Below are 14,100 nucleotides of genomic sequence, written 5' to 3'. Positions count from 1 at the left end.
TCTGCCAAGAGCCATTTGGATTTTATACCATCATTCTTGAGTCATACTGTTAAGACATTTGATTACTCACCCCTGATATGATTGCTGGAACGACTTCTCCTTGGTGAAGTGTATGATGTTAACTGATATTGATGATCTAGCAGGCCTTACAGGGCTTTCGGGCCACATATTCCCCACCACGGCCGGATTTCCCCTGCAAATGTCTGACCCTTAAACGGATACATGTCCAGAGCAACCAAACATTGTTTTCCCTCTGTGGTTAAAGATATGGAAATAATGTTCTTACAGGTGATTTTTAAGGGTGATTTTTGACACAAGATCCTTATCAGAAATCCCCTCAAAAGGCTCCAAGAAATGTTTTAAAATAATGATCTTGTAGAAATCCTGTAAAACCCCTCCATCACTTCTTTAAACTAATAAACACAAACAGCACACGTTTGTACTTCTGACCAATCACAGGAAAGTCTCCATTTCGAGTTGTCCTGCCTACTATTTCCCTGATTTTGTAATTTCCAGTCAGACTGATTCTCTGCTAGGTTTGATAATTCATTGTAACGGTTACACAGAATTCACAGACAAAATTCATAATTATGGAGTTTATTAGAGAAATTAACAGGCTACAACTCAGCATCAGAAATGTGAAGGACACAGATTCTGTAAGCCAGCCTGTTGCCTGAAGGCATTCAGTTGGACTCATGCTGTGAGCCCACTGTTAGAACCTGAACTCTCACTGCCACTGCCACTGCCATCACAGTTTCTCTCTGCAGGGATCCCTGGGCACAAAAGAGGCATTCCTCCTGGCTCTTCTTTCTTGATAGTCATGAGATTTCTTCTTCTTGTTTCTCGGATTGCTCATTTTATACCTAGTGGGATGGGAAAACTGTCCAAGGCCCTTAGGTACCATGTTTGTATGGTCCACCCAGTCAGTTGGTGGGAGTTGAAAGACTATGGTTAGAAGAACCATATGATTAATGCAGTCGACCATGCACACAGAGTTAAAATCAAATGTGAATACATGGTTGACTTAAAAGATATATTAGTGAATACATGGTTGACTTAAAAGATATATTAAAATCACATATTTTTTATGATTCATATATGGGATATCACTGAATTAATTGTTGCTCCATTAAAGAAGAAAATATTTTAAGAAACCACTGAACAAACAGATAAAGTATAGATAACAAGAAAGATTGATTTAGATTCATTTTTTTGTGTGTCTATACCTTATCTTAGGCAGAAAAAATGTCTTGTTCAAGTGCTAGAAAGATTTGGATCTTAAAAACAAACAAACAACAACTCCCCCCCAAGTTCTTAATGAATCATTGCATATATTTATAGTGATGGTCAAATGATACTGTTTCCTAGTGGATACCACTTTTCTTCATCAAGAGGGATGCTGCCGAGCTGGAGGTTGATTGCTCCTACAAATGTGGTTTTGCTTTTAACAATAAGCATTAAGACATGACCTTGAAGCTCTGAGACTTCATTGTATACCACCTGAAAATGGAAAGGAAAAGGAAATATAAATACCATGTATAGAAATGGATCTTTATTTTGAATATTGTTTTGAGAAAAAACCTGCTAGAGTATGAGTATTGTATCCTGGAATGGATAGATTCATGTTAGAATATTTCATTTCTAACTCTAATTGTGAAAAGCTAAAGTGTATCCTAACATAATGGAAGTTTAATTCATATGTTCAACATGACAAAAAAAAATTACTCCAAGTAGCTAAGAACCTATTAGAATGGCCCACCTCAAATTTATAAGATTGCAAATTATTCATTAGCAAGGAATTTAAAATACCCTTAACCTTTAACTGTCCTTGAATTTATTTGGCCACATTGGAGTTTGACATCATCCTTCTGTGTTTAAGGCTAAGGAGGAAAGACAAACCGATTTGCATGGTTTCCTTGTGCTTTTAAACATATGCAAAAGTATTTCTCTCTTCATGTAAAGAAGTCATTCTATAGTTTCTTTTGTTTATTTATAATTGCTTAATTTTTAGGTATGAACATATGTGAACACTATATAAATTATTAATAAAACAAAAATTAACAAAAGAAAGAAATCCATATTTCCACCACTGGATGATAATTACAGTTGATATCTTCTTGTTTTTTAAATGAAAGTTTCTCTGTATAACTAATTTTAAAGAATCTGAGCTGGAATCATAGTACTGTATACATACAAATTTGAATGCAAGCGCTTAATAAAATAGTTCTTGCGCTGTTCATTTTCTTTTATCCAGAAGCAAACCACCGGCTATCCCTATGTAGCTATAGTGGCACGGAAATTTTAAATGTGCGGTCCTTCATTAGTAGGAAACAGCTGTGCGTGTAAGTCCAACATGATATTAGGAAAGGTCTTAAGAGCACATTTAGAAAACGAATTTTATATGCTGCTATAAACTTGCTTGCTTTTTATGGCCAAAGGACAAGGTGTTGTTGGCTTTTTAATTGCTCTTTGGTTTTATTTTGTATGATTTTCTGGATATGAAATCCAGGATAGGTAAATTTATGGACAGTAACTGGATTAGTAGTTTGCTAGGGGCATGGCAGAGGTGGATTCGGGGAAATGGGGAACTAACCACAATGAACACAAGAAAGAAGAACACGTTCTCACATTGATTGTGGTGATGATTGCACAGCACTTTAGTATAGTAACTCTTGAATTGTGTAATATGTGAATTTCATGTCAAGAGAACTGTTTAAAAAAATCCAAAAAGCAGCAGGGGAAGAGCTTGTACTGGCAGAGCCTGAGTCACTGGGGAGGCTCCCTCCTGCTCCTCCGGGGCTGTGTGTGGGGCGACCAACTTCAAGGGTCAGTCCTTCGTCACCACCAGTCACTACAAAATGAGGCTGTCTGCTCCTGTAGAAATTATGATCTTGAAAACCCTACGGAGTCACTGGCATCCAGAACTGATTTGACGCCAGAATTGACATTTTGGTAGTGGGTTTACTTTAACTTTATCACTATCTTAAAGAGCACTGGGAGTGCAGTGTTGGTCTGTTAACCAAAAGATTCAAAACTCCCAGATGCTTTATGGGCACAGTATGAGGCAGGCTGCTTCTGTAAAGATTTATGGCCCCGCAAACACTGTGGGGGCACTTCTTCTCTGTCTCATAGGGTCACTAGGGTTTGCAATCGACTGTAGGGCAGGGGGTTTCTTCAATGTCCTTTCTGTTGCATTGTACTTGATGTAGTTTCTGGTCTTTTACACAACAAAGGCCTCTTGTGTGTCTTGTGTGTGTGTGTGTGTGTGTGTGTATCCATTAAATTATCAATGAAACGCAGTTCAAATGAATCTGTTAGTTGCTTTGAACAGTGATTTTAAATCAATTCAATCAAAGGACGCTAGATACAAATATAATGTATGATTCCAGTCTATCCAACCCTTGACTGACCCTTAATAGAATTTCACTTGCATTCCAGACTGGGGGTTATCTTTTATTTTTATAGTACTGGTTGTTTAATGACTCCTTGTCTTCTATTAAGTTCTCCTGGGACAATAAGGAATTTCAAGGGCTGCCTTAAAAATTTCAAAATCTTACCACTGTAATTCATGTCACTGTACCACAACGTGATCCTAATCCTGCCTGCAACTCCTTCCAGGGCTTCAGAGTCCGTTCTCTGTCCTTGTCCCTACAGTGGTTAGTTTAAAATCTGAACTATGCTCTGTTTTCCTTCCAACCACACTTCCCCCACAGATAAACTCATGTATTTTAGAGAGAAAATAGATAAATGAACCATCAAACTGCTACTGTATGTGAAGCAGAAAGTGGGATAACTCTAAGCATTAGGCCCTTTGAAAAGTCAGGCTTAATAAATCTAAATAAGCCCTAAAGATTTAAATTTGTGAGAACCATCTGAATAAGCCCCAAACATTTAAATTTGTAAGAAAAATATCAATAATTTATATTTTTACTAATCTCTTGTCATGATGAATGTTTTCTTATTTGCATAATGGTGATAATAATACTTACCTTTGAGCATTGTAGGGAAAAATAAGTGACATAATGAATATAAACCTTTCTACAAAGCCTGGAACATATTAAACACTAATAAATTATAGCTTAAGAAAAATCCATCAAATACACAAGATGGAACATTTGTTTTCTTGGTATTTTGTATCAGTTGGATGGAGAAAACACTTCCAGACAGAATGAATCCTCTAGGTATTTAGCATGCTGAATGGCTCAGGAAATGATTTTAGGAATTAATTGCCTTTCTAGTTAAAATGCAAAATATGAACTTCCAAAGTTTGCATCACTCCATTTATATGTTTTTTTTGTGCCTTATTATGCAAAAGTTATTTCCCTGAAAGTATCTGAGAATGTAAAATTCTTCAGTTGCCTATCATAGGTGCAATCATTGCATATCCTAGAAAATAGTGATATATTTTAATTACTTCATTACACCTCTGACATATTTTAAAATGTATTATTTTCCTAGTGTGCAATGAACAGCGGATAATATAAGCCAAGTGTATGAAATGTTATATTATTCCAGAAACTTTTGATTTGATATGTATTCTTTTGAAGGATTGATTTGTGTTCCTATATAATGAAAATATGTGTTATAAATCCTAATGCCTAGGCTCCTGACCATAATCCCATTTGGAAATGGGTTGTCTTTGTTTGGTTATAGAGACAGGATAGTGTAGGGTACACATCAGGAACCAATCCCTTCTGATATAAAAGAATTGTAAAGAGTTAAACAAACAGAAGAAGGAGCAGGGGTGGGAGGGAACAATGATGGAAGCCGCATGGAGGTTATCCAGGGGGTAAGGGTAAAAGAGACCAGACCATTCTCCAGAGTCAACAGAGACTGAACACCTTTCCCAAGGGCCCACACCTTGAACGCAGACTTCTGGCTCCTTAAGCACAAAAAATGAAGGTCTGTTTGTTAAAGCTGATAACTGGTGGTACATCTCTCATAGCAGAACTAGATAACTAAGACAATTCTGCTTTCACACAGCAGAATGAAAAATGAACAACTCATTTAATTTCACTTTAGCATGTTTCCTTATGCATAGGCATAAGCCAACTCTTCATTCTGACAAGTATTAAATTGATGAGTTTGAAATCATTACACCAAATAGAAAAACATTAAAGTAATGAATATCCATCAAACGCATAGACTAGTTACTCACTGTATATGATTTGATCCATCAAACACCTAGACTAGTTACTCACTTTGTATGATTTGAAACAAGGGTCAAATAAATATGTTTAAAGTGCATTTAAATGATTGCAATGGGAGGATAATAATATGGAAGTTGAAATGTATCTAGTGTTTGTGGAAAGAGCTTTGTGGAAGCAGGTCCATGCAAAGAGAGAAGAGGAAAACCCTGTGAATGGCTATCCATACGGAAAATTTACAGCATCATTTAGGATAATAAGCGTAGGTTTTGGAATTCGTGTTTTGGAATAAGCAGCTGTAACTTCATAACCCTAGGCAAAAGGCTTCGACTCTGAGTCTTAATTTCTTCATTTACAAATAAAGTGTTATCATTATGAGTATTCAAGAAGATGATAAATACAAAATAGCAATGCTTATTGAATGCACTTTGTTACTGCCATTGTGCTAGGTAATAGCAATTATTATCTGCATAGCTTGCAAGATATTTTACGATATTGAAAACACAATTACTGCTGTCAGCTGACACTGAGTGGCCCTTGACTACTCAATGCTAAACCATGCACAATGGGGTTAAACTAAACGAGTTTTTGGAAATAGATCTCCAGTGCTTTCCTCAGAGTTGGTGTTAGTCTAGAAACCTTGCTGAAACCTTTCTAGCTTGACAGTAACATGCAAGCCTTCACTGACAAGTGGGGATTGCACTTGAGGTTGCTTGGCTGGGGACCAAACTCAGGTATCCCACATGGTTGTTAAGAATTCTACTATTGACATATATAACATCCTTTTCTACTGAAGGTACTATAATGGAATGAGCAATGAGTTGGAGTAAAATCCCCATTCTGCTTCTTTTAAAAGCTGAAAGGCGGTGGCAGGTACATTCCTAGCCCTAATTTTAGCCCCTTGTTGAGCCTCGTCATTTCTCCCACTGGAATATATATAACAAAGGTTGTCAAGAAAGCGGCTGGTCACCCTTGTTCGTTCTCCCTCTGGGAAGGGTTGACTAGACAAGCTTGGTTGCACCTCAAAACCTTAGTATCTGAAGGGTGGAAACCCTATCACTTGCAAGTGCTCCCTAATGAGCTCCTTTCAGATCTGGGAATTTGAGAGAGGTCTGTGAATTAAGAAAGAAAGAAACATTTTCATTAAAAGCTTCATAAATCATTGGTGATATGGTCTGGTACCATCTTTATATTCCTCTAAGAAATCTATATAAGGAGCGGAGGGAGGTCATTCTCTCCCACTTCACCAAACACTGCATGCCTTTGCTAGTTTGAGAGAGCCCAGCTGTGGTCAGTTGCTGAAGTAGCAGTTCTAAGTATTTCCAGATACCGGGGAGAACTTAAACGCATGGCAAATACCATGCGATCACTTACTAGGGCTTCTTATAAGCACAGAGGTTCTGCTTAGGATGCACAGAAATGATTTAATTAAAGCACTTGGCAGACAACTTAGGTCTTCATGGCAACTGAGGGCAAGAGGAAGTAAAGTCAGACTTGAAACTGGCTCACCTTCTTTTTCCCTTCTAAATATCCTTGATGGATTAATACAGACAGCATGACAGCAGAAAATTAAAATCGTGTCTTTCCCTTTTCCTACGTCTTTGAAAATTCAAGAAGACTTCCTAGCAAAATTATTTATGGAATGACCTCCTATTTTATCGATCACTATGGTATTAGAAGAACCACTTATATGAACATTTCCGCTGGTTTAGATTTTGTATAAATTGAGGTTTGCTACTCATGTGCACATGACTTTCAAAATTCTTTAAATATAAACGAAAGGAGCCCTGGTGGGGTAGTGGTTATGCATTGGGCTGCTAACCACTAGGTCAGTGGTTTGAAACCACAGGCACTCTTCAGGAGAAAGACAGGCTTTCTCTTTCTGTCATGAGTTACCTTCTCAGCAACCCACAGGGGCAGTTGTCCCCTTTCAGATAGGGCCACTATCAGTCGGCTTTGACTCAAGGACAGTGAGTTTGAAGTGTAGATAAAGTCAGTTTCTGTTACAAGTATAGATTGATGGAGAAGCACTTCTAATCAATCAGACAGAGACATGTGGGAGCCCTGGTGGTGAACTGATTGTGCATTGGGTTGCAATCCACACGGTTGGGAGTTTGAAACCGCCGGCAGCTCTATGGGAGAAAAGCGGGGCTTTCTACTCCCGTTTCCAGTCTTGGAAACCCACAGCGGGGTCACAATGAGTTGGCACTGATTCGATGACCATGAGTTTGGGTCTTGAATTTTGGATTGGTAAACTCATGTGCTGTTTTTAGGTGAAGGTGAATTGGTTTCAACTCAGGTCAATCCTATGTGTGATACAAGGAAACACTGCCTGGTCCTATGGGACCTTCACAATTGTTTCTGTCCTTGAGCTCATTGTTTTGACCACTGTGTCGATGCGTCTCTTACTGGTATTTCTCTGCTTCACTGACCCAGTTCTTTAGCAAGCATCCTCTCCTCTTCCAGAGATATGTCCAAAGTATGTGAGAAGTCTTGCCATTCTTGCTATCAAGGAACATTCTAGCTGCACTTCTTCCAAAAATATTTGTAAATTCTTCTTGCAGTCCCTGGTCTATGAAATATTCTTCATCGACACCATAATTCAAATGTATCCATTATTCTTCAGTGTTCCCTAGTCATTGTTTAGCGGTAACATGAATATGAGGTTATTGAAAATATTATGGCTTGGGTAGGTGCACCTTCATTTCCAAGATGACACCTTTGCTTTTTAGCACTTTGTACTTTTTTGCTGTTTTGGTTTTTGGTAGCAGATGTTCTCAATACTCATATTTGTTTGATTTCATTACTCATTGATTTACTCATTACTCATTTGATTTCATTACTCATTAGTCATTACTCAATACTCATTGTTTGATTTCTTGACTGCCGCTTCTATGGGCATTGATTACTAAATTCTTGACAACTTTAAAATGTTCTTCGTGTATCATGATCCTACGTGTTGTGAGGACTTTCATTTGCTTTATGTTATATAATCCATACTGAAGGTTGTAATCTTTGATCTTTACCAACAAGTGCTTCGAGCCTTCTTCACTTTCAGCAAGCAAGGTTGTGTAATGTGTATTTCACAGATCAATGGTTTCCTCCAATCTTGATACTACATTTCTCTTCATATAGTTCACCAAGTACTATCAAGTAATATTTGGGCATGTGTAATTACGATTATTATTTTAATTCACGAGGGGGCTGGTGGAAAAATATAATTAAAAGATAATGAAACATTTCCATGTATTTTTTATGCTTGAAAGAAGTAGAAAGCTAATGAAAAATTCTCATTAACATTTTTGGCTTTTTGCCTTTATATGTTACTTTAAATTTCAAGTAATTAGATATAGAGTATGAGAATTTTCTTGATACTAAGGGTAAAAGAAGTATAAAACAGGAATAGGTGTTCAACAAATCAGGACTATTGGAAGGTGTGTATCGTTAGCGGTTGACGTCACAATAAGGTGTCTTCCTTTATTGAGTCTCTCTTTTGCTCACATGTCTCCACATAATCTCTGTAATCTCTCCCACGCTCTCTCTATCATCTAAAGTCCACTAAACCAAACTCACTGTCATCGAGTTGATTCTGACGCATAGTGACCCTATAGGACAGTATAAACACTAACTGCCCTTGTGTGTTTCTGAGACTATAACTCTTTTAAAGTGCAGAAAGCATCATTTTTCCCCTATAGCGGATCTGAACAGCTGACTTGAGATTAGCACACTAATGCTTAATCACTACACTACTCGGGTTCCTATGTATCTTCTAAATATATTTAAATGCTTTTCAAAAGGGAATAATGATTTCATTAACTACATTATAATGAAATATATCTCAGAACCCTTTTTGAATCATGTTGTGTGGGTCTCAAAGTCCCCCGGAGGAGTTGCCTGAACAATAGAGTGACATAAATGCCACTCTGGAGTTCCTGCCCTCAGCTCCTCTCTTCGTCGAGATGTGGGTAACATCCACAGAAGTATCATTAAAATTTAAATCCTGAGATGAAAAACTGTAGAGGCAAATCTGACGCTAAAGTGCTCCAAACCAATCTCACTGCTGTCAAGCCAATTAGGAGAGTTATTTAGAACTCGTCAGTCATCAAGTAGAAATGCAGATCAGGCACTTGGGAGAGCAACTTGGATTTGAGGAGTAAATTCAGATGCAACGTACTCACTGCCATCGTGTTCATGCCAACTCATAGTAAGCCTATATAGGAGAGGGTCGAACTGCCCTTTGTGAGTGGCACTGTAAATGCTTACGGGAGTAGCAATGTACATATGGGCACGTTTTGAGAGAGTATGTATTAAGAGGAAATGTGGGTGGACCACCCAACTCCAGTGAACACTATTGTAAGAGGAAGCGTGGCAGTAAAGAAAGGACTGGTTAAGGGAGCTGAAAGAACTAAGAAACAGCATAACTGGGGAAGAAAAAAGTTTTAGGACATAGTGCACGGTCAATAGTGCTGACTACTCAACAGGGGTATGGGACAAGAGAGTATAAAGAATCATCTGATTCGTTGATCAGTAGTTTATTGATTCCACTTTAAGAAAGCAATATCAATAAACGTCATCCACCTGATCGTACAGGATCACAAGACAGAAAGGAAGTGGTGCAGCAAAAGCAGGCTGTTGGTTCATTTTGTAAGAGAATAGACGTGATAAGGAGTTAAAAGAAATTTGGATGCTTAAGGGAAGGGTTAATGTGTATATATACTTATATATTTTAAATGTACACAATGAATATTAAGTTAAAGATCCACTGAGAAAAGGTGAGTAAGTAATTGACTGAAAGGTAGAGAAGCGATAGTAAAGGATAGAATCAGTAGAATTTGTGTAGTAGTTGACCTACAGGGGTTTGGATGCTCAAATTGTATAGTACAAATAAATTAGAGGGCCACCTACACTATAAACTCAAATTAACTCAATTTTAATTTTTTAGTTGTTCATTGTCTTGATTCTAAAAGGTGATGTTATGAGATCTATCAAGACAAAAACTATTACTTCAAAATCTTAGACTCCTTTATGCAACAAAAATGTCCAAATGTGAAGCTCTTATTTTTCTACCTAACATCACTCTAGGTCTTGGCCCTTCTGCAGAGGTATTCCCATCTGTTGACTCCCTCCCTAAGTAATTCTGGCTCTTTGATTTACACCTTGTCAAAACTGCAGCTGAGCTACTCAAGAGACTCAAATAGCATGGCTTTTTAATACTCCTTGACTGTTGGGAACATAAAAAGTCTGAAGGGGTAAGATCAGGATAGGAGGGAATGGGGCAAAGTTTTTTCCAGTGAAATTCTCATACAAAGCCCTTGCTACCATTGAAGAAGGCGCAGGTGCATTGTTCTGATGGGGAAAAAAAATCTTGGTATAAATTTCCCGTCCTTTTTCTCACCAAAGTAGTTTTCAGTAGTCTTAAAAGTTCATTATAATACCATAAGTCCTTGTGATCATCCTGTGTTCTTTGTGGAAAATCTATCAGGATTACTCCCCACCCCACCCCCTCCGACCCCCCAGGAATCATAAAAACAATTGCTCTAACCTCTGAGCTGATTTCTCCTTCTTGAGTTTATCGGGCACTGCAGACCCCTCTGATGTCACTATTATGATTGGATTTATTTCGAAGGCACCCGAATGAAACTAAGGAAAGTATCTTATTGAAAGAACTTGTCTGCACCCATCCACTGTTGGCAGAGACATGGTTCAATTATTTTGTTTGAAATAATCCCAGGCAGGGGTAGATTTGAGCCCTAGTAGCCACACTTTTGACCTTTCTCTGCCACTGCTGTATACAGTAGCCTATGCTAACATTACTGGGTAAAGAAAATCAGGCTTAAGAAAGTTAGAAAATATAAGATCGGGTCAGGAATAATGTTAGTATGCAAAACAAATGTCTTTTTTTTTGAGCCCAGAGACTGGGGCTATTACTGGAAGTTAGCCATAATTTATGAATTGTTGCATAAGCACCTTGTGACCAATAACACCTGGACTTCCCCCTTCCTGTAAACATCTAGAACAGGGATCAATCCACTGGGCATTTTGCAAATGTCTTTCCTGTATGGAGTAATGATGCCAATTACTGTAATGTTTCCATATTTGGTTTTTAAGCTGAAAAAAGGTAAGAAAAATATAAAATGACTGGAGAAAAGATGAGGCATACTCACAATTTCATTGTAAGTAGGGTCGGTGCATTTTGGAACAGATTTTGTTTTCCTCTTACGGACTCCCCTGGGATATGGTAAAAGATAAAATTCAACATGTGCACTGGGCGCAGAGCCATCTGGGAGATGCTGCAGAGGAAAGTGGTTATAAATATTAATACACGTTGCTATCAAAGAAAACAAATACAAAGCTACTAAATATCTATACCAAAGACAGAATTGGGTTTTATTATTGTCACTCTCTATTGGAAAATAACATCAAAAAACATTTCATTGCTCAAAAGTAATCCCAAATCACAGTTTAAAAGAGTAAAATTTCCCTGCTAAATTAAATGTGGTGTCAGAGAATTATACTTAAAAGCTCATTAAATGTCATTTACTCTAATTTTTTTTAATAATAAAAGCTAAACTTGTACTTTTTGACAGAAATGGTTAAAAACTGAATGTTAATCCATGGTAGAGAGTGTTTTCCTCTTAATGCCTCATGGTTCATGAGCCAGTAGGGGGAGGAGGCCAGGGGAGGGGAGTCAAGTTTAAAATATAAAATGAGATTTAGCATTTAATGATATGTATGCATGGTTGTTGGTGTCCTGGGGATTCAGAGGGTTAAGCAGGAGGCTGCTAACCCAAAATGCAGTGGTTTGAGCCAGTAAGTCACTCCGGGGAAGAAAGAAGAGATGGTCTTCATAAAGGGTTACAGCTCCAGAAACCCTATACAACAGTTCTACTTTGCCCTATAGGATTGCTATGAGTTGAAACTGACTGGCAGTGGGCTTAGTTTGATTTTTTTATATGATTGCATAATATCCCACTTAAAGTTGGATTTATTTAAAATACCAATTGGACCTACAACTTTAATATAGTTACTAGGTTTTCATATAATTTCACTAATTCCTTAGATAAATCCTCTAAAACACATGGCATAGCCTTGTAAAATTATTTTCTGTGAGACCTCAGAAGCTATCAAAGGGGTTACCTCAACGACAGAATCGAATACATCAGTCTCTGGCGTTCCCCAATAACTCTTCTCCTGCCTTTTCCAGTCCCCTCAGAGGTGCACCCTTCTTCGTAGAGGCCATCATCCCTTTAAATCTACTATGGGTATGTGTATTTCTAAATATATCATTTGAAGAATGAGGTCAACTACTTCAAAGAGTTTAAAATACAAACTGATTTGAAATATAGCAAATAGGATTTTATCTTAGTGATCTTGACCAAATGGAGAGTAAAAAGTCCCCAAAATTTGGATATCTAGGTTAATTTAATATGAAATGCTTTTATGCTTTATTTAAAGTGGCAACTGTGTTAGTCAGGGTAGACCAGAGAAACAAGTTCATGAACACTCATATGTTTTTAAGAAAGAGCTTTATATACAAGAGCAGTTGAATATTGAGTAAATATCCCAGCCCAGTCCAGATCAAGTCCATGAGTCAGATATTAGTCCATATGTCTGATACCAAACAATAAAGTCCTCCGCAGAGTCATGAAACACCATGTGATGATGCTGAATGCAACATCAGTGGTCAGTGGGTTGGAAGTCTTGTGGATCTAGTAGTGTTGTAAGCATCTCAGCACTAATAGGGTCTCCATGTTGCTGCTCTGGCTCCAGAGGTCTGGTTCCATCAGCCTTTCTTCATGTGTCTTCTCCACAGGGATATCTCACAGGAAGTGAGCTGCGAGAGAGAGTGTCTTCTGCCTCCAAGGAGGAAATACAGGGACTCCCAGAATCCTCAGAAGGCCATGCCCACATAGAGGCTTCATTGGCTATGTCCTGATTGACAGACTAGACTCCACCCTTACACTCTTAATCCTCAAATTGACACCAGATTATGTAACTACCACAACTTAAAGTCAAACTTGAGTAATGAAGTGCTTATTTTTAACCATATTGTATTACTTAGATCCATAATTTTATGCAAATATATTTTAAATTTTGAAACAGTGATATTTACATGTGGCCTTCCAATGCTGCTGTCATTCACAGCTTGAATGCATCTTTATTTTGCACTCTTAAAAACGTTTTGGAAAGCAAGAAAATAAGAGATACATTTTCAACCAACTTTTCCCTGTTCTAATTTACACAGTAAAAATTATGTGACTAGAAAATGATAGCTGTTTATTTTCAATTAAAAATTGATGAAGTGTACCTACACAGACCTATATGTCAAAACATTGAGATTGGGAACTGCTGTTTTCATTGGACTTCAAGATATGTGTCCCCATCCAGAAGTCCTCCTTATGGAGAGGTGCTTTGACATGACAGAGTAGAATCTTCTGTGATACAGAAGGATGTGATTAATATTTCTTAGAGTGGAAATCCCACTGGAACAAAGGAAAGATTAAAAGTGTGTTTGCATTACCTAATTCTTTTCTTGTCTGTACTGGGGCTTAAGAATACCAGACTTATAGTCACTGTGTGCTCAACTTTAACGCTTCTGGGAATAGATTGTCTCGTTGCAATTCTAGTTCTCTACTTTTGTCAGCTATGTGGCTTTTCACAGAAATCTTAATTTTTCAGGGGATAGGTTTGCTTATCTGTTAAATGAAGGTAAGACAATAATCATATCATAGGATTTTCAAGGTTGAACCATATACTGTAAGGACACAGCTGAAAAAGAATGATTCAATGAATACTGGATACTATTATTTTACTTCTTATACATTGAGAATGAATAAATTTAATGCACAGTTTAGACAAGACGTAATAAGACATTTCTGCAGAGTAAGATTTTCAATCTTAGGGCTGCTGATATATTGGAATGGGCATTTTTGTTGTTGTTATTGTTGTTGCA

At 37.5% G+C, this 14,100-nt stretch overlaps 1 protein-coding gene across 3 annotated transcripts in view; it reads right to left on the bottom strand.

Annotated features, from left to right (window-relative positions):
* Window positions 1-581: 581 nt before the first annotated feature.
* The window catches only part of PIK3C2G (phosphatidylinositol-4-phosphate 3-kinase catalytic subunit type 2 gamma), a 471,530-nt gene continuing 458,011 nt past the window's right edge, over window positions 582-14,100 (bottom strand). For all 3 annotated transcript variants that reach the window (XM_045288491.1, XM_045288490.1, XM_045288492.1), the window contains 2 exons: window positions 11,312-11,437; window positions 582-1,500 (listed from right to left, as the gene is read on the bottom strand). In XM_045288491.1, the coding sequence (XP_045144426.1) occupies window positions 1,348-1,500; window positions 11,312-11,437 (279 nt within the window). In that variant the 3' untranslated portion in view covers window positions 582-1,347. The remainder of the gene's footprint in view (window positions 1,501-11,311; window positions 11,438-14,100) is intronic.

The sequence above is a fragment of the Echinops telfairi genome, unplaced genomic scaffold (genome assembly GCF_000313985.2).
Source record: "Echinops telfairi isolate 266 unplaced genomic scaffold, ASM31398v2 ScPeMD7_21;HRSCAF=78, whole genome shotgun sequence".
In the NCBI taxonomy this organism is placed as follows: Eukaryota; Metazoa; Chordata; class Mammalia; order Afrosoricida; family Tenrecidae; genus Echinops; species Echinops telfairi.
This window is presented reverse-complemented; position numbering and strand designations above follow the sequence as displayed.